The following is a 27,338-nucleotide window of genomic DNA, read 5'->3' on the forward strand; positions in this document are numbered from 1 at the left end:
CGCACCCAACCCAGGATGGAACCAGAAACCTTGGTATGTGCCCTGACTGGGATGGAACCTGAAACTCTTTGGTGCATGGGATGGACAATGCTTTAACCATCGAGTAACACCAACCAGGGCTCCTGTCTTCTTTCTTTAATTTGGTTGAACATATTCTTAGTTTCCTGAGGAAAAAGTGCATAGGAAACACATTTTTGCAGATCACGTATGTCTGAAAAAAGATTTTTATTGTATCTTTACATTTTATAGTTTGGCTGGATATAAAATTCAACATTGCAAATACTGTTTCATCATTTTGAAGTCATTGATCAATTGTCTTCTGGCTTTCAGCTGATTCTAGAGTGGTTGGATATGATTAGACTCTAGAACCCTTGTATGTAACCTGTTCTTCTCTTTGAAGTTTATTTGATCTTCTCTTTCTTCTTGATACCCTGACGTTTCAGTATTTGCTATGTATCTTTGGGTGGGTCTTGCTTTATTTATTGGGCTGAGTACTTGGTGATAATCACATTCAGTGGAGAAACTTAGGTCCTTCAGGTCTGGGAAATTTTCTTTTTTCATTTTTTTAATAATTCTTATCTTTAATTTTATTTATATTTTTGTTCTACTTTCTAAGAGATTTCCTCAACTTTATCTTTCAGTTCTTCTTAATGCATTGTTTATTGATACTATATTACATTTAATTTCTAAGGGTTCTTTCTAGTTCTTTTTTATTGTTTCGTGGCATTCTGACCTTTCATGTCTTAGAATATTGATCATAATTTTTAATGTATCCATTATATTTTTTGAAGGATATTTGAACCATATACTATAAAAATATACTTAGTCAGTATAGAGTTGTTGATAGTGCCAGAGAGTGAGTTATGGGGGGTAAAAGTGTAAAACATTGGTTTTACTCTTTGGGAGAGCAAAATCTGTTTTAGGAAATAAGACATATTCACATTTAATGATTATTGAGACTGTAAGTTAGTTAATAATACTAAATGAGTGGTACAAGCAATAGCTGTTATAAAAATTCAGGTGAGGAAAAATCTTTTAAAGTGAGATAATTAAGGAGGAATTGAGTTACCCTCTCCTAATTAAAATCACAGGCTGATTATTTTCCTCAGGCTTAAGAAATCAAAAATAAAATAAAATAAAAATCTCTAAATCTCAAAATAATTATTCTTTTAAAATTATCTGTTTTTCTTAGTTGGGTCATAACTTTTCTTGGTGCCATCTTTGACTTTTACCCTAACTTATTTGCTGAATATTATCTCTTCTATCAAGTCTTGCTCATATTACATACCACTTTTGTACTTCACTTGTCTGTAGCCACCCTCTAGCTCAGTGCTAATTAACTTACTGATAGAGTGTAGCAGCATTCTAATTATTCCCCAGACTATGTTTTTCTTTCTCAGTTTATCCCTCATAAACCTGTAAGAACTATAATTCAAATATCTTGCTTTTATTTTGTTGATGGTTCAACTAAAAATAATTTGATGATGATGCTTGGCCAGTGTGGCTCAGGGGCTGAACATAGACCCATGCACCAGTAGGACCCTGGTTTGAGGCCAGGTCAGGGCACATGCCCAGGTTTCTGGCTCGATCCCCCGTAGAGGGTGTGCAAGAGGTGCCAATCAATGTTCTCTCTCATTGATGTTTCTATTTCTCTCTCCCTTCCTCCCTCTCTTTCTAAAAAAAAAAAAAATCAATACTAAAAATAATTTGATGGTTGCTTATTGTTAGCTGAATTAAAAGTTGGCTCTGAGCAGAAGATACTGGGCATATATATCTTTATGCCTCATAGCTTTCTACTCAGGATACGGTGAAAAAAATTTAAGTTAAAATCAAGGGTTTCCGTGTAACTCAAATTGCTCTGGCCCTAGCCCTCAACTGCTTATGCAGAAACTCCAGCCTCCTGCAAAGTGCATTCCCTATTTAATTATATCTGAGAGCCCCCATGAGGAGCCCCACACCTGTTCAGAAACAAATCCAATTCTATGATACTCTACCAGGTGCTGCTTCTACTCCATGCTGCTTTACCAGATGCTAGTCTGTGCTGGTGGTGTTGAAGATACATGATAGAGGATGGAGGGAAATGACCTTCTTTTTCCTCTTATTATAGCTCTAATGTGCTACAGTATTTATGAAACGGTTCTCTCAATTTTACTTATGTAGTCCTTCTTAAAAGTGGGACCTAAGTATGGGTCCAGATAGGCTGCACCAGGAATGAATTCAAGGAATATATTTCATTACCTTCAACTCAGAATTCCTACTCCCCTTGTCTAGCACCAAGTAGTTAAGAGTTTGTTATTGGATAAAGTATATCATGCTTTAGGACTTGTTTCCTTAGAACTTCTCTCTTCAAACATACTTCTGCCTTGCCAACCCACCAGTTTGCCAGACATCTCTCAACTCTGGTACAGTTGTTCTCAAAGTGTAGTTTTTGGATTAGCAGTATCAACATCACCTGAGAACTTGTTAAAAATGAAAATTCTCTAGTCCCACCCCTATTCTACAGAATCAGAAACTCTTGGTGTAGAGCCTAGCATCACAGAGGTCTGTTTTAATAAGACCTCTAGGTTCTGATACATGAAAAAGTTTGAGAATCACTATTTTAGCATTAGGGTAAGCCTCCTCTCCCCACCCCTATGGCAAATAAATAAACTTTAGCAAGAGTAAAAAGCTTCACCTGGTCTGCGTGGCTCAGTGGTTGAGTATTGACCTATGATCCAGAGATCACAGTTTGATTACCGGTCAGGGCATATGCCCAGGTTCTGGGCTCGCTCCTCCAGTAGGGGGCATGCAGGAGGCAGCTGATCAATGACTCTCATCATTGATGTTTCTATCTCTCTCCCTCTACCTCTCTCTGAAATCAATAAAAATATGTTTTTAAAAAAAGAGTAAAAGGCTTCTAAATTTACCTCCTATAGCCAATGTTATTTTTCATTACTCTCCCGGAACTCCACAATGCTCCAAAGGTAGTCTTTTGGTCATTTTTTCAGTGTATTCTCTCTCAAGGTGTGTGTGTGTGTGTGTGTGTGTGTGTGTGTGTGTGTGTGTGTGTGTGTGTGTGTCTACCTTCAAAGCCATGTCTAAAACTATATTTTATCATCCTGATCTCAAAATGCTTTATTGTTATTGTCTTTCCCACATTTTTCCATGTTAATATCAGTCTCTGTTACCCAGGCTTAAACCTTCAAGTAGTTTTGTTTTAGTTTCCCCACAGACAAGTCTTATTTTTTAATTTAAAATGTTTAATGTAAATAAATAATTCATCTTCTTAATACAAAACCAAAACATATTTATTTTAGAAAAATTAGAAAACAAAAAATTTTTAAAAAAATCCTTCATCACACCTTATGGAATGAAGTATCAAAGATAACACTAGTGATATTTTACTGTACATATATTCTTTCCAAACTTTTCTAGGCATCTGAACACATACATATTTTTGTAAACAAAAATAGAACCATTCTGAACACATTTTTTAGTTATCAATATATTGTGAACATCTTTGTGCATTAATATCTATTCATCTGCAGCATTTCTAGTGAATTAATAATATCCCATTAATGACAATTCCTGCTTTTTGGACATTTAGATTGTTTCCATTGTTTAACTATTATAAACTTTGTTGCAATCAATGGTCTTGTAACTGAATATACATATACTTATCTTCAAATATATTATTATTGTTACTGCTCAAATTGGTTTCAATCTGGTTAGGAATACTAGACATAAGCATCTACAAGTGAAATAGATCAATAACAGTTGAGGCAGTTTATATTGGCTACTATGAAGTGCTTCCCAGAAGATGAGAATTATATAATCAAATCAGTATGAAATCAGTCAGATTAGCTATATAGTTATCGTTCCCTTAGAAGACAGTATTTTTTCCAAAATACTGTCCAAAAGAAGCAAAAGTAAAGCCTGGGAATTGAATCGAAGTCTGAATAAATGTTAGAAGATTGTCACCTAATAAATTATATTATTCCTGAAGAAAGCAAATAATAACAGAAAGGGAGGTGTGGTCTGCATGGAGTCTAGAGAATATCCCAAAACAAAAAGCTTTGTCACACTGCCCTTTGATCACCATCTCGTGTGGAGGTTACCTGAACAGGGGGGTAGCCTGATATCTGTCTGGTTCCTTGATAGATTCCTTTTCTTTTAATTTTTTTTTTAATATATCTATTGATTTCAGAGAGAGAAAGAGAGAGGGAGAGAGAGAGGCATCAATGACGAGAGAATCATCACTGATCGGCTGCCTCCTGACTGGGCATTGAGCCCACAACCTGGGCATGTGCCCTGACCAGGAACCGAACTGCAATCTCCTGGATCCTAGGTAAACGCTCAACCATTGAGCCAGGCATGGCTGGGCCCTTGATAGAGTCTTGATAGAATGTCAGAGAAAGTTGGATAGTTGGATGAAGTACCCAGTAAAATTTTCTATTAATCTCTTCTGCACTGATACCTTGCTTACTAAGCCACTTTCAATTATAATTTAGCTTCTCAAGTATTGAAGATAAAAAAGAGTGCATTGGCCCAGCCTGTGTGGCTCAGTGGTTGAGTATCAACCCATGAACCCAGAGGTCACCAGTTTGATTCCCAGTCAGGGCACATGCCCAGGTTGGGAGCTTGATCCCTGGGGGGGCTGTGCAGGAGGCACCCAATCAATGTTTCTATCCCTCTATCCTTCTCCCTTCCTATCCCTCTAAAATCAATAATAACATTTTTTTAAAGAGAATGCATTGACTTGCTAACATTGAATATCTAATTTGTAAAATAATGAGATGACATTTTGATCAAGACATAAGTCTCCTGAGAGTTTAGCGCCTATGAATTAGCCCTTGTTGGCTGATAAATTCAAGCGCACTAAGAAAAATTCAGCTTCTGGATCTTCAAAGCCAAGAAATAGATTCTGGAACACGCAATGATAATAAGGATAGAGTCACCCAGTAATTCACAAGACTACAAGATTCAGAGTTAAACAAACTTGGGTTAGAAGCCTGGCCTGCCACTGTTTCCTTATTTGTGAAATGGGATGTGGTTACTTCATAGCATTATTGTGAAGAATAAATGTGACCATGTATGTAAAGTGCTATTATGGTGCCTGGTACTATGTCAGGAATATTGTCTTGGCAGTCTGGAAATCTTCAAATAAGTAGCAGAACAAATATTTGTTGCATGAATGAAAACTGTAATTGTCACCCTGTAAGGTTTTTTTTGGGGGGGTGCCCTCTGTTTGCCTCAAAACCTCTCTATCTCTGCCCTCTGCAATATCAGGGTAATAATACAAGAACCTGCATAAAGTAACACATGATTAATTGTAGATGAGGGATATAAATAATAGGTGTTTTGGACTAAACTTGTGATTGAGATTAGTGGGGACTCAGGGGGCTAAGAAAACACTTCAGGACTATTTGGAATTTGGTTTAGTTCTTAAAACAGAGGGCACAAGCTCAAATATTGACAAAAATAATTCAGGCTGGGGTGACACTAGATAAGCCCCGTACAAGGAGGGCAACCTCTACTCAGTTTCAGCCAATTGGTGTTTTGCAAGAACTTAAATCTTCTTAATCTTTCAGAAAATCTGAAATTTAGATGTTAATATGAAAGCTCCTAATTGTTGAAAATTAATATAAGTAAGAAAAAAATTGACTACAAGTCAAACCAAACATGGTTTATGAGCTACCAGGCTGTGACCAGAGTTGTTTGTTGTTGTTTTAAACATTTTTTAAATTATTGATTTTTAGAGAGAGAGGAAGGGAGAGGGAGAGAGAGAAACACTGATGAGATGGAAACATCAACATTGATTGGTTGTCTCCTGCAGGCCCCATAGTGGGGATCAATGCCCTGACTGGGAATCAACCCAGTGACCTCTTGGTGCATGGGTTGACACTCAACCGCTGAACACCACCAGCTGGGCTGTGACCAGAGTTTTAAAGCCTAGGTAATACTTATTAAAAGATAACTGAGGCATATGAAAAATTTTAAAAAGTTCCGGCCTGCATGGCTCGGTGGTTGAGCATCGACCTATGAACCAAGAGGTCACGGTTCTGTACCCAGTCAGGGCACATGCCCGGTTACCAACTCGATCCCCAATAGAGCCGTGAAGTAAGCAGCGGATCAGTGACTCATCATTGATTCTTCTATCTCCCCCTCTCCCTTCCTCTTTCTCTGAAATCAGTAAAAACATATTTAAATTTTTTTTTTAAGTTTATTGAGGAAAAATTGATTCAAATCAGGCAGCATCCAATTTAGCAGATAGAAAGGAGCTCCGAGGAGCTGTACGAAATGAAAAACTTTTATAAGCAGAAGAGAGAGGGAACAAGGAAGTTACAGTGGGTAAAAAAGTGGGTTGGTTATTACAAGTTTACTTTCCTTTATGGAGGAAGTCTACGCAGGCAGATTACCTAACAAGTGCTGATCAGGCGATTCCTAATGACTGGTTTTAGATTCCATTTCTAGGAGAGCTGAAAATCTAAGTTAAGTCTCAGTTTGTTGACTGGGGCTTTAGCATAAGTGACTCTATTTTGGGCCTGCTGTCTTTTTTTTTTTTTTTTTTAAATAAACATACTGTATAAGCAGAAAGGAAATAGGGGAGACAAAAGCAAGGGTGGGGGAAAGTTTAAGGTGCTCTGGAGTTCCAAAGTGTAAACCAGTTTGACTGGGGTGAGTAGGGGTTTCATTTAAAGGGGAAAAGAGAAAAGTTTGGAAAAATTAGTTCTTTTGTGGAGCACCTTGAATATTAGAATAAGAAATCACAGTTTTAGGCAGTGAGGAGCCACGCCTAGTGTTTGAAAAAATTAGTCAAATGGACCTTATTTTAGCATTAAGATTCAGTAAACATTTGTTGTATATATTTACTAAATCTCTGAGGTCCTATTTTAAAATCCCCTATGATATGATTCAGACCTATCTTTAAGGATTAGGGAAGATGTTAAATAAACACAATGTGCTTTGATAAAGCTACATTAGAACTTTGTAAATGGTAGATATTAAATTTTGCCTGGTAATGAAGTTAGTGAAGATTTAACAGAGGAGAAGAAGTCTGAACTATATCTTTTTTTTTTTTAAATCCTCACCAGAGGATATTTTTCTATTGCTTATAAATGGTAGAGCTAGGAGTAGAATCCAGGCTGTCCATGATGGTATAAATGCTAACCATACATTTGCAAAATATCAAAAATGTAGTAATAAAACTTCAAACAGAATAGTGGTCCACGTTTATAACATTAGAATACCACTCATTATGATGCTGGTATGGAATGTATTCATATTTTGAAATAAGAAATACAATCTTAAATGTAATTTTCAGTGATCACCTTGATAATATGATTTTGGATTTTTTTCCAGTTGAATTTAAAGAGAAAGTGTCATTTGCCTCTTACCACTGGAATTAATGATAAAAAAAATACTCTGCAACACTAAACATGACACAAGGTGGCCTAATAGAAAAACAAAGCATCATCTGTTGACAGCATCACGAAAAAAGAAAAGTAACAAGCACAGGTGATATGCAATGTAATGTTTTCATGTAACTGTTCCCTAAGATTTGATCTTTTTTTAAAAAAATATACCTTTATTGATTTCAGAGAGAGGAAGGGAGAGGGAGAGAGAGAGATAGAAACATCAATGATGAGAGTCACTGATCGGCTGCCTCCTGCACGCCCCCTACTGGGGGTCGAGCCCACAACCCAGACATGTGCCCTGACTGGGAATCGAACCTTCATCTCCTGTATCATAATTCGAAGCTTAACCGCTGAGCCACGCCTGGCCTGGCAAGATTGGATCTTTAAAGAAAGGAAAAAAAGTATTTATGAGATTCTGCCATCCTTTAATAATTTCATTATAAATGGATGCTATTAATGAACATTTTAGAGTTTCTGACTGTATTTTTGAACTTACTAATGTTGGAGCAAAGCTATAATAACTCATTTCTCAAATTGAGAATTAAAAAAACATGCCCTTGACTTATGTTAATGGTAATAAATTAAAAAAATATTCAGAGTAAAAGGAAGTACAGGATTTCCAATATATTATTTGTATCAATACCATTACTATTTATATTCCCTAATTCAACCTATTCAAACAGAATGCCAAATAGATGAAGACTATCTAATTAAAAGCCATCAAAAAGTTCTAGGTCATGAAATACAAGTTTTTTTTCTTATTTGCCATATGAATATGCTTTGGAACTAGATAGTGGTGGTGGTTGCACAGCAATGTGAATTTACTAAATGCCACTGAATTCTGTATTTTTATTTATTTTATTATAATTTTCCAGCTTTATTGAGATGTAATTAACATATAACATTTTGTAAGGTTAAGGTGTACAATGTATTGATTTGATATGCTTATATATTGTAAAATCATTACTACAGTAAGGTTAGTTAACACCTCCAGTTAATCATCTCACATGATTACCATTTATTTTTTTGTGGTGAGAACAGTTAAGATCTCTCTTAGTAACTTTGAAGAACATAACACAGTAGTATTAACTATAGTCTCCATGCTGTACATTAGCTCCTCAGAACTTATTCATCTGGAAGTTTGTACCCTTTTACCAACATCTCCCCAGCCTCTGGTAACCAACATTCTACTCTTTGTTTCTATGAGTTTGGGTCTTTTAGAGTCCACATGTAAGTGAGATCACATGGTTTTTGTCTTTTTCTGACTTATTTCACTTAGAATAATGAAGTGAGGGTTCATCCATGATGTCAATAATGGCAGGATTACCTTTCTCATAGCTGAATAATATTCCGCGTGTGTGTGTGTGTGTGTGTGTGTATTACATTGTCTTTATCCATTCATCCATAGAGAGACACTGCAGTTGTTTCCAAACCATGGATATCGTGAATATTGCTGCAATAAACAAATGAACATAGGAGTGCAGATATCTCTTTGAGATCCTGATTTTATTTCCTTTCCATATACTGTCTACCCAAAAGTGGGGCTGCTGAGTTATATAGTAGTTCTATTTTTAATTTTTTGAGAAACCTCTTGTATTGTTTTCTGTAGTGGTTGTACCAATTTACATTCCCACCAACAGTGTACAAGGGCTCCCTTTTCTCCACATCCTTGCCAATACTTGTCTTTTTGGTCATTGCCGTTCTAATGGTGAGGTGATATCACATTGTGGTTTTCATTTGTGTTTCCCTGATGATTAGTGGTGTTGAGCATCTTTTCATGTACTTGTTGGTCATTTGGATATATTTGGAAAAACGTCTATTCAGTTCCTCTGCCTATTTTTAAATTGGATTGTTTGCTTTTGTGATAGAGTTGTAAGAAGTCCTTTTATATTTTGGATATTAACCCTTTATCAGATATCTGATTTGGAAATAGTTTTCCTCATTCTGACAGTTGCCTTTTCATTTCTTGATTGTTTCTTTTTTTTTTTAATTTACCATGTTAATCGTTTTTATTTATTTACTTATTTTTAAATGTTTTTGATTTTAGAGAAAGAGGAAGAGGGAAAAACATCGATGTGTGAGAGAAACACCAATTGGTTGCCTTCCCTAGCACCCCAACCAGGGGATGGAACTTGAAACCTGGGTATGTGCCCTGACCAGGAATTGAACCTGGGACCCTTTGGTGCAGGGGATGGCGCTCCAACTCCCGCGCCACACCAGCCAGGGCACTGATGGTTTCTTTTGCTGTGCAGAAGCTTTTTCATTGGATGCAGTCCCACTTATTTGTTTTTGCTTTTATTGCTTGGGCTTTTGGTGTCATATTCAAAAAGTCATCGCCAAGGCTAACTTCAAGGAACTTTTCCCGTTTTTATTTATTTTTTAAAGTTCTATGGTTTCAAGTCTTCTGCTTAAATCTGTAGTCCATAAAATACGAGTTTATAAAGAACCAAAATGAGTTACCAAGAAACCAAATATAAACGTTATTTGTTTTATTAAATGTTTTTTAAAAAAATTATTTCAGAGAGAGGAGAGAGGGAGAGAGAAACATCAATGATGAGACAGTGGTTAATCCGCCGCCTCCCGCACACCCCGTCCTGCAGGCGGAGCCGGAGCCCGCAACCCAAGCACGCGCCCTGACCACGGAATGGAGCCAAACCGTGACCTCCTGGCTCATAGGTCCACGCTCAACCACTGAGCCCAAACATAAACTTTAAACAAGTTAAGAAGTTGAGGTGAAGGAGATTTGAGAGCTCTCTTCAGAGATGGGACAGAGAAAGTGGTAAGGGGCACATTTTGGGGCTGGAGGCTGAGGACCCTTGTGGTTTAGGCTGCAGGCTTTTAGAACGCCTAAGGCCAGGTCTGTGCAACAAATCTGTAAAGAGCTCAGAAAAACACGCCTCGCCTGTGTCGTTCCTCTCTGATGCTCGGAGGTCTTTACATCTGTGTTCTGATCACGGGTGGCTGTCGCCAGCATAATTACTGCTTGTTGGTACTTTGCTTTTGTTTACTTATTGCCCGTCGTGCGCTACCAAAGGCCGAAAAAGAAACAAAAGTCTCCGTTCCTTGTGAAGCTAAAAAGTGGAAAGCGGCCCCGCAACCTCTTTCACGCTTCCATTTTTACCCTCACGAACAGTTCTCAGCAGCTGTGAGAAACTAGCGGATCAAGATCCTCTGAGACGCGCTCCCGCGGGGGGGCGGGACCAGCGGGAACCCCGCCCCCGAAGCCCAATCCCAGCTCCAGGCCGGCGGACAGGAAGCAGCGGCGGGCGTAGCAGCCCAAGAACCGGCCTCCGCGCGCATGCGCTCGCCCCTGGGACGCTTGGGGGAGGGGGAGGGGCGGGAGGAAGGGGCGCGGCTCCGCGAGCCCGTTGGGCGGCCGTGCATCACGTGGCAAGGAAGGAGGCGGAGGTCCGGGACTTGGGGGAGGGAGATAGAGAAGAGGAAAGGAGCGAGGGAAGGAAAGCGGGGAAAGGAGGAAGGAAACGAACGAGGGGGAGGGAGGTCCCTGTTTTGGAGGAGCTGGGAGCGTTGCTGGCCCCCGAAGTCGAGCGAGAGGGAGGTGCTTCGCGGCTTCTCCTGCCGGGGGAGGTCTCGGCTTCCGTGGAGTCTCCCGACCAAGCCCCTTCACCTTCTCCCTCCGGATCGATGTGCTGCTGTTAACCCGTGAGGAGGCGGCGGCGGCGGAAGATGGTGTTGCTGAGAGTGTTAATTCTGCTCTCCTGGGCGGCGGGGCTGGGAGGTGAGGCACGACCCGGAGCGCCCGGGGCGCCGTGACCCCCGCGGACCGCGCGGCGGCAGCGGCGGCCCGGCCGAGCGGAGCCCAGCCGTGGCGCGCGGCGGGCGCGTCAGTCAGCCCGGCCGGCCGGCGGCGCCACTCAGGCGCGCAGCGCTCCCCGCTCCCCCATTGTCCCTCGTACCCCGACCGCGTTCCCTTCCGTGGCGGGCCGAGGAGGCTCCGAGCCCCCAGCCAGGCCTTCCTCGCCCCCTACCGCCCCGGCGGCAGGGGATGTGGGGGTCGCCTCTCAGAGAAGCAAAGTCAGGAGATCCGGGTGGCCGGGCGAGAGCTGTGGAGCCCAGGCTGGTGGCTCCATCGCTCCAGCCTGCTCGCCGGGCGCCGGGGCAGCCGCCGCGGGGCCGGCGGTCTCTGCCACCCTGGTGGCGCGCTCACCCTCACCCTTCAGCGTTCAGCCCCTGCCGGGTGGCGGATTCCGGAGTCTCCACCGCGGTGCAGGATCGTGGGAAGTTGCGCGATCTGTGCGGCGGGGCTGGTGAATTGTTCTTTACCGGGGCGGCGATCTAGACCGACCCGGTTCTGCAGAGGGGTCGCGCGGGTGTAGGGGTAACCGTGGTCTCCTGCTTGTCTGAGCCGAGTGGCTTCCGCTCTGCCCGGCCTCTGCCCGAGTGTTTGGAGAGTGATTGTAGGAGGGTGTGTTTATGTTCACTGAAAACATTCTGTTGCCCAGGGGAAAGGGTTTGGTGGGGAGAAGGTAAGCCGTTTCAGGATGTTCTTTTATCTGTCGGCTGGATTGGGTTTCTTAGAGCGACGGTCCCTGGGTGACCCAACTTGAAGAGTTTTCTTAAACTCTCAGGTTGAAGAGACATTAGGGGTAGTTGTCAAAACAGAGGCAACCCCTGACTCCCAAATTGGAGTTACATTTACCAAAAGCATGTAATTTCTTCATTTCTTGGGTTTCGAAGACGATTTTTGTTTCTGTTGTATCCAAGACCAGCTACATCATTTTGTTGTTGTGTAAAGTGCTTTATTTTAGATAAACTTTTTCACTTGCCCAAAATATACTTAAAAACTCTTAACGTATTTTTAAAGCATTGGGTTGAATATTTCCTGAATGCTTTGGATGAGTATAACCTAATTTGATAATGTAGAAAATTCCTGAATATTTCATGTAGTATATTGTTTCTGTTCTTTTGTTTATTAGTCTGACTCATGATCGCAGAGCCAACCATATTTTTGTCCTGTATTCTACTTAGTCCGAGGTTGATAACTTTGTAGGTAAACTTCTGCTGTAGTTTGTATTATTCATTTGTTAGATAATACATTTTAGATTAAGAGCTTCTAGTAGATGTTTAGTTTTAATATCCATGTGCTAGAGACCTTGTGTAAGAGCCTTTTCATTTAACATGTGTATTTACGTTCTAGATGTGGCTTCCAATAAATCACTTTTCTGTTTTCACTTTTTGTGATTATAATGAGTTAGACACTGATTTCTGTGAGGTAGTAAAAAGTAAGACAAACCCTTGAGGTACTTTAAACTGCTGATGTATATAAACTGTCTTTTGTTTTTAAAGAATGGAACAGTAAGAATAGAAACTGGTCTAGTCTGATGGTTGAAGAAAAAAAAGTGAAGTAACAGCATAATCTTTGTGGGTTAAAACCCTTGTTAAAGAAACACTTTCTTTTTCTTTTTTTAACAGACTTTATTTTTATTTTAAAAAATTTTTATTTATTGGTTTTTAGAGAGAGGAAGGGGGAGAGAGAAAAACATTGATTTGTTGTTCCACTTACTCATGCATTCATTGGTTGATTCTTGTGTGTGCCTTAACAGGGGCTTGAACCTGAAACCTTGGAGTATTTGGACAACTCTCCAACCCACTGAGCTACCTGGCCAGGGCAGATACACCTTTTCTAAATTCAGAACTCTGAAATCATTTATAAAGTATCATTTTGCATTAAACAGTGGTTAAGAGGCTTGTTACACTGTTTGATATTTGTTTTAAGCAGAACTTTTATTAAAAAACTCAAATATTTGATTTTAAAATCAGCATCAAGATTTTAGCTTTTGGGTACATGGAGATATTTATAAGTTTATGGTAATATAGTATACTGTTTTCATCTATTAATCTGAGCTATTTATGATCAAGTTTTTAAGAAGTTTAAATGATGAAATATGTAGGTAGTATGTGTTCAAATGGAATTCTATATTTGTTTTAGTGTATGAGAATAAATATGTGTAGATTAGGAGAATTAGTAGGAATACAGATTTAACTTTAAAGTGTAAATCAGTTTTAGATACTTAATAAACCCTTTTAGTTGCTTCCCACTTTCTGATTTATTAATCACTGTTTTGTATTAATTTTTTCTTGCTCTTAATATGATGGACGAGAAAGCTGGAAGAGATAAAGTGTTTAAAATTAAAAATTTAAACTTTCCTTGACGCTGTCCATTTCTAGCACATGTCCCAGCCTATGCTGTATTGTAGGGAGAACTGGGTAAAATTTCTAGAGTTCAGTGTCTATGTAGACATATACTCAAATATATACATACAATGCTTTTCTTTATTATTTGTAACCACATTAGAAATTTATTGGACTTATTTTTATTAAATATATATATAGCCCAAAGAATTGTTATGTATGTGTGAATATTTTTAACACATATGCTGAGAGTTGATGTCTTTTCTTTTTTAAAAAATTAATTAGTGTGTTTGAGAAGTCAAAAGGTATTTTGGTTGTAGTAGTAACTCCAATTCCATTACGTTTTGGTTTGATGAAATTATACATAAAATGAACTTTAGAGTATGACTTTTTTTAATATTTAAAAACTGGTGTAATTGCTTTGCTTTGTACCATGCATTCTATAGAAATAAGTCTTCTGGAAGTTTGGCCCAAAATATTAAAATTATAGACTATTTCTTTCACTTCTGCTAGCAATTAAGGGTCTATGAAATTAATAAGAGAGAGAGACGTTTTGTCTTTTCTTTAAGGAGCTCTGACTCTATCTTTTTAACTGGAGATTAATAATCTAGTTAGCTGTATCACTTTAAGAAGGCCCATTTCAAGCCATCCCCTAATGAGTGATTTTCAACTAGTGTGCTGCAGAATTTTAGTAATTAGTTTGTATGTGCCATGAGATGAAAAAGGTTGGAAATCGCTGCCCTAATAGCATCTTCTTTGTATTTGTACGGGACCTCCCTGAGTAGCAGGGGTTGAGGGCATTGGACATGGCAGGCACCTCTGTTTTCTGATGTCCTTTTTATAACTTTTAAGATCTTCAAGAGTGTTATTATCTGATATATTTTAAATTTTCTTAAGGACTTGCAGGATCAAGTGGGGGCAGTAAGGACCATTTCTGTATATCTGAGATTGTGTTAGGAGTTTTACTTTTCATCATTTGTGAGAGAGAGGTGATATTTTACAGTTGAAGAAACAGGCTTGAAGAAATAGTTTTTCTAGCATTATCTATTCATGCCCAAGCCAATTTGACCTCAAAGCTTGAGTTTTTTACCCATTACCCGGTCATACCCTTTTGAAAGCAGTTTTCACACATTAGCTCAGAATTGCCCTCTGGACTGAACCACTTTTGACATGTGTTTTCTTTGATTTGTGGTTGTAAGTTTCAACTAGTGATCATCATTGAAAAATCGGGTAATTTCTCAATGAAATTCATGGATTTCTTGATTTTTGGGAAGACTTGAAAATCCAGGTACCTACTGGGCTGCATTCCCATTGTTTGGAGCAGAGTGGTAGAGCAGTAGCGGCTCTCTTTAGGTTGTGCTTACCAATCGGTGCAGTTTCTATCATTTCTGTGGGTAATACACTTGGCATACTTCACTCATTTTTGCTACCTGCCTCTGTCCTGTAAGGATGATATTCTCATCTTTGCCTTGACTTTGTCTTTCATAGATGACTCCAAACTTTTAAAAATGTTTTTTCCCCCTGCAACTTCTTATCCAACTTTTAATATATAGAGTGTCCAAAAAAATGTATACACACTTTGAATGATTATAAAGTCAGTGTTTATTAACGTACAGTTCATTTTCAAAATTTAAAAGAATCTACAGAAATGAATAATTTTTTTGTCAGTGCTTGTTTTCAAATTGGTGACAGTTCTGTTCCAGGCACTGCTGATAACAACATCAAGAATCATTTTGTTTAAGATTTGTGTGCCCTCAATTTGTCAACTGTTGCTGGTTTTGTATCATAAACTTTATCTTTTATGTATCCTTTTGTACTGTAAACTTTATCTTTTATGTATCTAGTGGATAAATTTTCTTTGTTCAAAGCTTAGTCTGGTTTCACCCATTATTCCAAATGAAATGGAATGAAAATTAAGTGAGTTATCAGCTGTTAAAGTGTGTATACATTTTTCGGGATACCCTATGTCCTCCCCAAAAATGTGTACACACTTTGAATAATTAGAAAGGCAGTGTTTGTACTTCAGCTGCGTTTGCAAACTTCCAGTAACATTTTAGGATGGATTTCCTTTGTTCAAAGCTTAGTCTGGCTGAAAAGAAAGAAACATCAGTTGAGCTATTGGCTGTTAAAGTGTGTACACATGCTTTTGGGACACCTTGTATATTTTTTGTAATTTAAAATTTTTTTTCATAGTCTTAAATTTGTTAATAAAAACTGTCACATAACTTTATCTAGCATTAGGTTATTAGATATTATTTAAAATCCCTGTTTTCATAATACCAATTTGAAGGTCTTAAAGAATGATGGTTATAGTTTGTCCAGATATCTTTATCTCAATGAACAAATAAATAAGAAACCATTTCTTTTCCTACAGGGATGAGACTCAGAAAATTGAGGGTCATATCAATAAAGACTAACTTAGGTTTTTTTTTCTTTGAAGAATGGGTTATAAATATAAACTCTGCTTTTGAAATTAAGAAAATTGAAATGAAACAATAAATTCAACAGTAAGTTACGTTTTTCTAACAGTGTTGGGAGATGACAGGCTCAGATATGAGAAGATTCCCATGTAACAAGTCTGGGACCAGACTTAAAATTGTGGCTGTTTTTTTTTTTTTTAATGGAAGTTTCCCTAAAATGAACACATTTACTGTGTCCTTAAAATGGGCTGAATTAAATCTTTTCTTAAATGATTGAGGTTTAGCATAAGAACAACTATTACTGTTCTGGGTTCTGTTTTAGTTTCTATTTTTATGTTTCCAGAAACAGTTGAAATGGGCATTCTAAATTTATTCTAGGTGATTGTGCTTTTCATTCCTATAGCTTCTTTTAAAAGTATTTGCAACTTTTGGGTTAAATATCTTGGCTTTCCTGCAAACCTTGAGGATATCACCTTTTAATTAGTTGTTTCTAATATATTTTTTATGGGGAAGTAATAAATAATCATACTTGACACACTTGTATGTAAAGTGGAATACATGAGCTATAGATAACTTTTTTTTTAATGTATATGTTTTGGCTTTGTATGTGGAAAGGTTTGGGTGTGGGAAAGGGGAGTCATTGGACATAGCTGCTAGAATGAAGTTTCAAGGAGAGGCCTATATGGCCACTAATTGGGGAGACAAATTGTGGATATGAAAGGCTGTGGACAGAGAAACAGTAATTTCCAGTGTGAGCCCCAAGTCACAGGGCAGACACTAAAATTGAGGAATTGGTTTGCATTCGATGTATATTCACATGGGCATCTCAATGTGATGTGCGTGCATAAAGGGTCCCAGGTATTGTGTGTGTGTGTGTGTGTGTGTGTGTGTATTTTTAAAAGGAGGAATTGATTTATTTAATGAGTGTTAGTGATTCTTCCAAGCAACTTTTTTAAAAAAAGTCTGCTTGTTCTGAATAAAAATAGAGTAGTGGTAATTCTGTCTAGTTTAGCTGTCAATTTTTATACTAGGAAAAGGAAGCAATGTTAAGGATAACTGGAAAAACTAATAATCCTACTAGTTAGATTCCTATGAGGGTAGTAACATTGCTTGCTAACAAGCAGTGGGAAGGCTTTGCCTTAGTACTGGTGGGGACAGTTCTTTCCTAGCTAGGTTGCAGGAAACAGCAGTACTGGGAACACTTCTCAGGAATATAGACTCCTTTGATATTGGGTGAATACATTCTGAAGCTACTATATAATTCCAACTAAGCAATGTGAGAATGTGTACAGTGAGAATATGCTATTTAGTCATCAGAGTTTATTGTATGTCTACAGCTATTAGGAGTCATGAAGCCATAGTCTTTAGTGAGAAAGTAAAAATTATTGAGTTTGTCAGTGTAGACAGAAATTCCAAGATATAAAAATACAGTTCTAAGATTAGAAGGAGGGGGTGGGGGAATGGGTAGGGAGAGATTAATCAAAGAATTTATATGCATATATGCATAATCCATGGACACAGACAATAGTGTGGAGAAGGCCTGGGGGGGGGCGTGTGGGGTGGAGGGGATCAATGGGGGACATCTGTAATACGTTCAACAATAAAGATAAATTAAAAAAATAGTTCTATTTCTGTATTGTAATTGCAGTTGAAATGAGGATTTATTAAGCTGGAGGGACATCGGCCAGTTGGGGAAAGCTTTTTGAGATAGAAGGGAATGGCTTATAGTCTAGTCAAGATGCTTGTAGGTTTACTTGCCTGGAATGGAGAGTCCATGGCAGGAAATAAGGGGAAATGCTAACTGGGCCAGGATAACCAGGACTTTATTCATATTCTAGAACATAGTAACTGTGAAGTAGAGTATTATGGAATGTTGGTTGGAGTCCATGTTGAGGAGTTGGGATATAATACAATAAGGAATAAATTAGCTGCTTGATGAACTAGGTGATTGAGTCTTGCATTAGGTAGTCATTATAGAAATAAATAAGGATAGAACAAATGGCGTGGAAGAAAAATTGGTAGAACTTGGCAAATGTTTAATGTGAAGATAACAAAATTTATTGAAGGCTCACTCTTGTTGAATTTAGATCTTAGACACTGTTGCATTGGAGAATGTGGTTTTGTAAACTTTGAGGACCTCAATCTTTGAAGTTGGAAATATGTAAGACTTTGAATCTAGATAAGAGGTTATAGGTTGAGATGTGTGCCAGTCTGAGATTTTATCCTTCCCACAGCTCCTACTTTGGTTGGGGATTGGTTAAGACTTTGCATAGCTCTTCCGTAATCTGTGGCTAGTCATTTGGGAAGCACTGTTCCAGATAGTTGGGAGACAGAAGTTTGGTGAACTTGGAGAGGAGGGGAGAAGTTAGATTTAATGATACATTAACAGGTATGTTTTTAGTTTACAAGTGTAAAGTTATTCTCAAATTGGAATTATGCTCTTTAGTTCAAGAATATGCTTGATACTCTTGATTATATGTGAATTGTTGAACTTCCTATTTCGGAGACAAAAGAATGTGATCTTGAGGCAAATGCACACATACAATTTGTAGAGCAGAATTTATTTCCATTGATCTTTGTTTGCATTGATGATGACAAGGGATACATGCATATACATTTTGAGCTGTTAACTGTGGATTTTGTTTTCGACAGAATACAGATAGACTCCTACACTATCTGTTGTGTTGAGTGAGATAGTAATGTGTTGTGTTGAGTGAGACAGTAATTTGATATCTCTTAAGAATTAAATGGGATACATTTGCAAGAATGCTGAAGAGACTGTGAAGTGCTGTATAATTATAATTATGGTGTTTCCAGGACTACTTCTCTTTGCAATCTATAGGTTACAAAATATAGATGGATAAAGTGTATTTTACAAAATTGAAGTATTAGAACATCATTAGTAAACATTAGAAAATAGAATTTAAGAAAATCCATAATTCTTTCTCCAACACAATTTTATCATTTTTAATATTAATCTTTCAATATTTTTAAATGCCTGTTATGAATTTACATCATAGTACTTATGGAGTTTTGTGTTCTGTAAACAATGAACATGTAGTTAAAATGTGTACACATAGCAGACACTAAAATATTCATAAGTAGTCTAGAGAAAGTTTTGGTGTGAAAACTGGAGGGATGCTACTAGCATCTAGTGAGTAGAGGCCAGAGATGGTGCCAAACATCTTACAGTGCACAGGACAGACCCCTCACAATAAAGAGTTATCTGGTCAAAATGTCATTAATGCTGAAAATGAGAAACCCTGCTCTAGAGGAAATTTGAATCTTTTTATTTTTTAATTTTTGTTATTATTTTTTAAATATATCTTTATTGATTTCAGAGAGAGGAAGGGGGAGAGAGAGAGAGAGATAGAAACATCAGTGATGAGAGCCATTGATCGGCTGCATCCTGCAACCCGGGCATATGCCCTGACCGGGAATCGAACCCTGATCTCCTGGATCCTAGGTTGACGCTCAACCGCTGAGCCATGCCCGGCTGGGCAAATTTTTGTTATTTCTGATAGCTTGCTGTCTTAATTGATTACTCAACTTTCATAAGTTTCCCATATTCCTATCTTGTTAAGCCTTTCTGTCCCAGTGCTCTAAGCACTGCAGTTCTAAAACATTTACTTTATCACTTATCTTTTAGCACTTCCCATTATTCTCTTTATTGTCCAGTTTGTGAAAAAAATTCTGATTTTGTTAATTTATAAGTGATTGAATGGCTAATAACCCATAAGGTAAAAACCCAACTAAACCTGTTGCTTGTTAACTCAGTAGAGCCATGGATTAGTAGGATTTTAGTTTCTGTGGGAAAAGATATTTTGAGATACTCAATCAGCAACTTCACATATCTATCTTCAGAATTAATTCTGCCCAGTTTCAACTTTTCACAATTTATTTTCTTCAAAATTTTAACTTACAAGTCCTCAAAAACTTCCATGTCTTTTTCATAACTCCCTCTCCCCTCACCTTATCATCACCACCACCTTTGGCAGAATTGTTTTATTAACACATCCACATTTTCTGGAAGGAGGCAGAGGCAGATGCTTTGGGATATAATATAGGAGAAGGATGTGGTAATAAGAGTGGGTTTAGGGTGAAAACAGGATCTGGGGTAGATAGGTTGGTGGCTGGATAGGTGTGTGTGTGTGAGAGAGAGAGAGGGAGAGAGGGATATTTAGGTAGGTTAAAAGTGACAATCCCTTACATAGGTTACTGTCTGTAGTTGTGTCTATACTTTTTTGAAATGGTATAAAGACATTTCAAATGAGCATAGAAATATAAATTATGTACACGTTTCTACTTTTGGATTTTTAAGTTGTATATCGTAAGTTGGTAGAAATTGAATACATTTAGTAGGTTTTAATCATTGATGTTTTGTGTTCTTTGTGATCTCTTTAGTTTATAATTTTAAAAAGAACTGCTTGCTTTCACTTCTGAGCCAACTAGCTTTATTTTTATTTCTTAGAGACTAGCTTATCTCAAAAAGTTGGTGTGTTGAAATATGCTTATAATTGTAGACACACCCTCTTATCTTGAACTTTCACTTGTAACTGTTAGGTATAGATAGTCACTTGTAGAAAATGATTTGACTGGTTTCTAGTGAAGAAATGGATAATGTGGCTTAAGTTTGAAGACACATTGTAGAAGTAGTGTTTCCAAGAGTGCAGTAAAGGCACTTAAGTATATTACTGAAATATAGGACATGATAGTTCCTCGAAGCCTAACTTTGTCACACAAGAGAACAGTTTTGTTAATGGTTATTTAGTGCTTCAAGGTCCTAATGAATACATATCAAATATAAGAAGCGTTGGTCAACACAGTGTGATGCCTAAGACACAGTTGATGACTCAAGTTCCTTAGAAAGGAAATACACTTTTTTAAAAAGATTTTAAAAATTTTTATTTTTTAGAGAGGGGGAAAGGAGAAGGGGAGAGAGAGAAACATTAATGTGAAAAGTGAAACATCCATTGGCTGCCTCCTGCAGGCCACCTACTGGGGATGGAGCCTGCAACCCGGGCATGTGTCCTGACTGGGAATCATGGGATGATGCCCAACTAACTTGAGTCACATCGGCCAGGGAAGGAAGGAAATACACTTATGTTGGGGTAAAATGCTCTTGGTACCTAATTTTAAAATTATACAAGTGAAACGTCTGTTGAAAACAGCTTGATTACAAGTAGTTTTTCTGAGGAATGGAAATGTGACAGCCTTAGCTTATTACACATCCTCTCATTTATTGTAATTGAGTTTTTCTGTAAATAAGATCTGTAATGTCAAACATTTTTACAGATTTTTTTCCTCCTATTCTTAAGATTGTAGAATCAACTTTCTTTGACATAGGAAAAAAATGACTTATTTGTTATATAATATTTTGTATTCCACAAAAAGAAAGACATTGATCCATCATCAGGAAGCTGTACTCTGATTGCTCATTATATTTTCCCCTGATGTTAATGGAATTTCAGTCTATATTTTTGCCCTATTCTTATTTTTTATTAGATTGGAACAGAAAATTTTAGGTTTTGAATTCAGGAGTTGTTTGCAGGTGTTCCTGGGAGGTAAGATGCTACCTACCCATGGAATATGGAAAATAATCATAAATAGCTAGCACTAATGGGATACTTATATGCCAGGCACTGTTCTTAGGGCATTTTTGTGTATTAACTTAATCTTCACAACATCTCTATAAGATAGATTCTGTTATACTTACTTTACAAATAGTGAGCAGATTCAGGGAGGGTAACTTATTTGAGGTCAGAAAAGTCATATAGCTATTAATTGGGGAAGCCAGGATTTGAATATAGTCAGCCTGCTCCGGAATGCATGTTCTTAAACACTATACTACCTCTTAAAAACATATCTCATGCCTTAAAAAGTATAATGAAATTGTCACATTCTGCCTTTGTACGAAAGATTGGATCATTTTACCATCAGAGCATAATTAGATTCTTTGTGCTTAGAGTATTTGAGCCATTTGACTTTTGGTTAGTTGAGTTCTTTACAAGGTATTTTTGCTTTTTGATATTAGAAAATGTTTACAGTTGGAGGGGAAGCACCTTATAGAACATTTATGTACAATATTTTAGTTTTGTCATAGGTAAGTTTACATATGTGTTTGTTTTTTAAAAATTGAGGATAGATAATAAATATTTGGATAGTGAAGTGTAAGGTATATGTCTCTATAGTAATCTCTTTTGTAATCAGGAAAAATAGTTTTAAGGCAGATTACTGTTAGTAAATGGTGTCTTTGAAAAGTTACAGGAAATAAAAATACAGTTGGCCTCGTGTGTCTGTAGGTTTAGCATCTGTGAATTTAACCAGCCACAGATTGAAAATACTCAGGAAAAAAAAAAGTCTCAGACAGTTCCAAAACTTGAATTTGCTGCCTACCAAGCACTACACTGAATCCATGCAAATGAAATGATGTGTAGGCATTCCCTTCTATAGTCTATATGCAAATATACATTATATGCAAATACTATGCCATTTTATATAACATCTGTGGATTTTGGTATTTGCGGGGGCCTGGAACCAATCCCCTAAGGATACTGAGGCACGATTTTACTGTTCTCAAATTGTTAAAATGGAGAAACCTCCTAAGCTGTCTTAGGTTGCATTTTTTTCTACTACTTACAGCTGCTGGTCATTTTCTACTCTTGGATGTAGGTGATTTTTTGGTATTGCTTTACTCCTTCCCTTGCCCCCCAATTTTTCCCCTAAAATTTGTAATCTATTTTCCCCATCTTATAGGTCCAATCCAGTTATTCTATCAGTTTTACACATAGGCATTTGCTTGCTACACTATGTTCGCTTTTTCCTAACTTTTTTAATCTTAGAAACTTTAATACTTTCTGAAAGATTAGAAGTATATGTAGTTCAGTTAACATTTGTATATCTTTCATTTGAATTTGTTATTGGTTATCTTTTGCCGTAATTGCTTTCTCTAATATTTTCAACCCCCCTTCTCTGAACCATTTGAAAGAAAGTTGTGCCCTTAAATACTTCAGTTCAGTATACCTCTCATGAGATTAAGGACATTGTCTTGTATAACCAAGAAGATTATTTTCTCTTTAAGTTTGGGGATGCTTAAATAGCCCATGAAGTTTGTAAGTACTAGGCACCATGTAAATTTATTGTATGCTTTGTGAAGGCCAGATTTCTGGCAACTACAACTAAGGACCAGAAAATAAATGTTGGTATGCATTATGTGTGGCAGTGATGGGAACCTGTTTTTGCCAAGGGCCATTTGGATATTTATAACATCATTCACAGGCCATACAAAATTATCAACTTAAAAATTAGCTATGAAGAAAGCTCCTAGATTTATTGAATTTTGAGTCCCGCCTGCGGTTGCCTTGACAGGACCAGATCAAATGATTTTGCTGGCCGTATATGGCCTGCAGCCAGATGTTCCGCATGCCTGATGTATAGGTATAATAAAGTAATAGTAGAGAAAGGAGGAAACATTGGCCAAATACACTGCAGGATGGAGCTATTTTATGTAGGAACAATGGCACAATAACATATAATAGCATTGGGGTTATCACATCAATATGACCTCTTAGGATAAAGATGTTAATAAGGATGAACCTAGCTTAAAAAGATGTTAAGGTAGAAGAAAAAAATCAATAATGTTTCAAATGGAAAGATATTTGGCACATAGATAAACTTCAGTTATCTAGAAATTTTCCTCAGTGGAAGCTGTCATTTTCCACTGATGTCAAATTACTATACTGTACTCTAGGTTAAATGTATTTTATTTTCATCATTTTCAGGTAACAGATTTGTTTGTCCATTGTTAAAGACTTTGCATGAGAGTATCTTCAGTGAGTATTCTGTGCTTTATTAGAAGAGGTTAAAGGAGTTATAGATTGCTGTCTTTTCAGTCTTTCTTTTTACTTTCCGTGTTGTTCATTTTGCCCTGCATGGGTAATATATCAGAGTGGTACATTTTTTTTTTTAATTGTTGTTTTGGTTTTTATTCCTAGATTTGTAGGGTGTGTTTCCTTTCATATACAAATCTACTTCGTGTAAATAAAATATTTAAATTATTTAAATTTGAGGAAGAGAAAATAGTCTATGTTATGGTACACAATTCATATGTTAATTTTAATGGCAATAGACCTTTGGAAAAAGTAGTTTCTGTGGCTGTACTTAACTTATTAGTTGCTTTAGATAACCCCTAATATGGTGGTGACCCCCATATTTGTATCTCTAGCCCAGACCTCTTCCTTGAATTCCAGATTTCCTAAATCCCAGCTGCATCTCCAGTTAGATGTCTAGTGGGCATCTCAAACTTAACATGTCCAAAAACAAACACTTGATTCCCTTATCCCCAGCCTTTTGTCCTGTAGTCTTTCCCATCTCAGTAAGTGGGAGCTCAGTTTTTCACTTGCCAGGAAAAAAATTTGAGTTATTCTTGATACCTGTCTTTCATACCCTGCATGCATTCCCATCAGCAAATCCTGTTACCTCTCCTCCAAAGTATATACAGATTAAAAAAAAAAAAAAAGTATTGATTTCAGAGAGAGGAAGGGAGAGGGGGAGAGAGAGAGAAACATCAATGATGAGAGTCATTGATCGGCTGCCTCCTGCATGCCCCCTACTGGGGATAGAGCAACCTGGGCATGTGCCCTGACAGAATCAAACAGAGATCTCTTGGATCATAGGTCTGTGCTCAACAGCTAAGCCACCCCCTGCTGGGCTATATGCAGATATTTGACTGATTCTCACTCACTAGCTCCACTGCTACTATCCTGATTGATACAAGCCAGTATCCATCTCACTTTAATTACTGTAAAACCTGCTAACTGTTCTCCATGTTCTTTTGTTCTCCCAGTCTCTTCTCAGTGTAGCTGTCAGTGTGATCCTGTTCAAAAACTACTGGGTCAAAACCATCTACTGGCAAATTATATACATTAAAATGGTAAGTTTTATGTTATGTGAATTGTACCTCAATAAAGCACTTGATAACAAAATAAACAAATTAGTAAAACCCCATTCAGTGGCTTACTACAGAGTGTCACCCAAAAATGTATATATACTTTGAATAATTCTTAATTCCAGTGGATTAAATCTGAAAAGAAAGAAACACCAATTGAGCTATCAGCTGTTAAAGTGTGTATACATTTTTGGGGGGACACCCTATATTTTAAGGAAAAGCCAAAGACCTTATAATGGCTCATATGGCCCTCCATGATATCTGTGTACACATCCTCCTAGGGCCTGTACCCTTTTCTCCCTTGTTCATTTCTGAAATAGTGGTAAAATACACATAACATAAAATTTACCATCATGACCATTTTTTAAGTGTGCAGTTCAGTAGCATCAAGTACTTTGTCTTTGCTCAGATGTTAGTGAGGTCTTCCTGTTACCTCACGTAAAAATACTAACTTGTTCCTTTTCACATTCTATTCGCTTAACCCTTCAATGATACTCTTATAGCCATCTCAGTTATTTGTTTGTTTGTTTCATTGTCTGTCTTCCTTCTCTAGAATAGAGCTTCATTAGGTCAGTAACTTTGTTTTGTCCACTACTATATTCCCAGCACCTAAAACAACACCAAGCATATAACAAGTGCCATTATGTATGTGTTGAGTGAATAGATTACTGAACTAAGTAATTTTACTTTCTGTAAATTACACAAGAATTAGTTCTAAGTATGTCTGGAAATACTTAGCTTCTAAATCTTTTTACTTTAAAGTTGACTTTTTTTTGTGTGTGTCCCTCACTGGAAGATACGCTTTTTATTGATTTTAGAGAGAGGAAGGGAGAGAGAAACATTGATGTGAGAGAGAAACATTGATTGGTTGTATGTACCCCGCAACCTGAGTATGTGCCCTGAATCAAACTTGCCACTTTTCAGTGTATGGGATGGCCCTCCAACCAACTGTGTCACACCAATCAGGGCACTTTAGTTTACTTTGAAATGGAATGAAACTACCATTTTTGTTTTGCTCATTGAGTATTTTTTTATATCCTGTTAATTTAAAAATTAGGTAGGTTGAGTGAGTTACAGTTTTCTCTATAAAAACGAAGTTACTCTTTTCAACTACTATGTGTTCTTATTTTTTTTAAATGTTATTTTTAAAGCACTTAGCCATTGTCATTCATCGTAAAAATTGGACTAAAAGGGGGGGAAATGTAGAGTATCTCCATGGTTTTCTGATTATGCCCAATAAAATTGTAAACTTTACAGTGTTGTTAAGATGAAACCCATTTGCATTTTGGAGTAAATTTAGAATCACAGAATGTTAGAGCTGGAAGGAACTTTTGTAGTCTTTGGTGCGTTACTTAACCTCTCTGTGCCTCATCTTGAAATTAATTATATTTGCCCTATATGGTTGTTAGGAGGGTTAAATGAGATAATAGATTCATTAATTTAGCCATAGTTTGCCAAATTCTTACCTATTATGTACTGTCCACTATTCTAAGCTCTTTATATGAATTAATTCATTTAATCCATATAACAACATTATTGGGTACAGGTATTATTATTTCTCCTTTCTTACAGATTGGAAAACTGAGGCACAGAGAGATAAGTAAATTGTCCAAGATGATTCAACTAGTAAGTGGCAAAAGTGGAATTCTAACCCATGATGTTTAGTTCCACTTATAAATAAATGAAATGCTTGCTAAATTGTTGGAACATAAGCTAAGATGTTGACCATGTACTTCTGTGGTTATTGAAAAACTTAGTTGCAACAGAAACATGAGAGTTATAACTGTTTGGAAAGTCATACAAAATGGTTATGAAAGCTGCATGAGCAATTGTAAAGACAAATATCTGAAATGCACTCATAGCATTAATAGATTTTTAAAACATACCTAGTGAATAAATCTATAATAATTTTATTTTTAACCCACTTGCATTTTGCAAATGCTTACTTGGCCTGTTAGAAATTCTGAAACTTCTTGGGTGCGTATCATCGGGTCACATATTTTCTGATGATTAATTTATGGCTCTCTTATCAGCAAGGTATAGGCTGCTTTTTTTTAACAAATACAAATGAAAATGGAAATTTCCATGAAACATTGAGTGGATTCATCAATTCTTACAGCAAACATTTATTGAGCACGCATTTTCTGTCTGACTCTGTTCTAGGTACTGAGGGTATGTCATTGAACAAAACAAAGTCTTTGTTCTCATGAAACTTATATTTTAGTGGTGGAGGGATATATGTCAATGAAAAGTAATATGAAGAAACTTACAGCAGGATATAGAATGGAAACGACTGTGACAATATGCTTGTAGATAGGGCGATCAGAGTAAGCTTCTGAAGAAATAGACTGGATATTTGAGTAAGTGTGGCAGCCAAACTGCTTTGGGAATGATGTTCTAGGTAGAGAGACAATAAAGGGA

General features: G+C 37.2%; 1 protein-coding gene across 1 annotated transcript in view; it reads left to right on the top strand.

Moving 5' to 3' along the window:
• Positions 1-10,942: 10,942 nt before the first annotated feature.
• ADAM10 (ADAM metallopeptidase domain 10) overlaps positions 10,943-27,338 on the top strand; it is a 120,068-nt gene continuing 103,672 nt past the window's right edge. Inside the window, exon 1 of the mRNA XM_087821218.1 lies at positions 10,943-11,136. Within this exon, the coding sequence (XP_087677344.1) occupies positions 11,085-11,136 (52 nt within the window). The 5' untranslated portion in view covers positions 10,943-11,084. The remainder of the gene's footprint in view (positions 11,137-27,338) is intronic.

The sequence above is a fragment of the Miniopterus natalensis genome, chromosome 1 (assembly GCF_054644295.1).
Source record: "Miniopterus natalensis isolate mMinNat1 chromosome 1, mMinNat1.hap1, whole genome shotgun sequence".
Classification (NCBI taxonomy): domain Eukaryota; kingdom Metazoa; phylum Chordata; class Mammalia; order Chiroptera; family Miniopteridae; genus Miniopterus; species Miniopterus natalensis.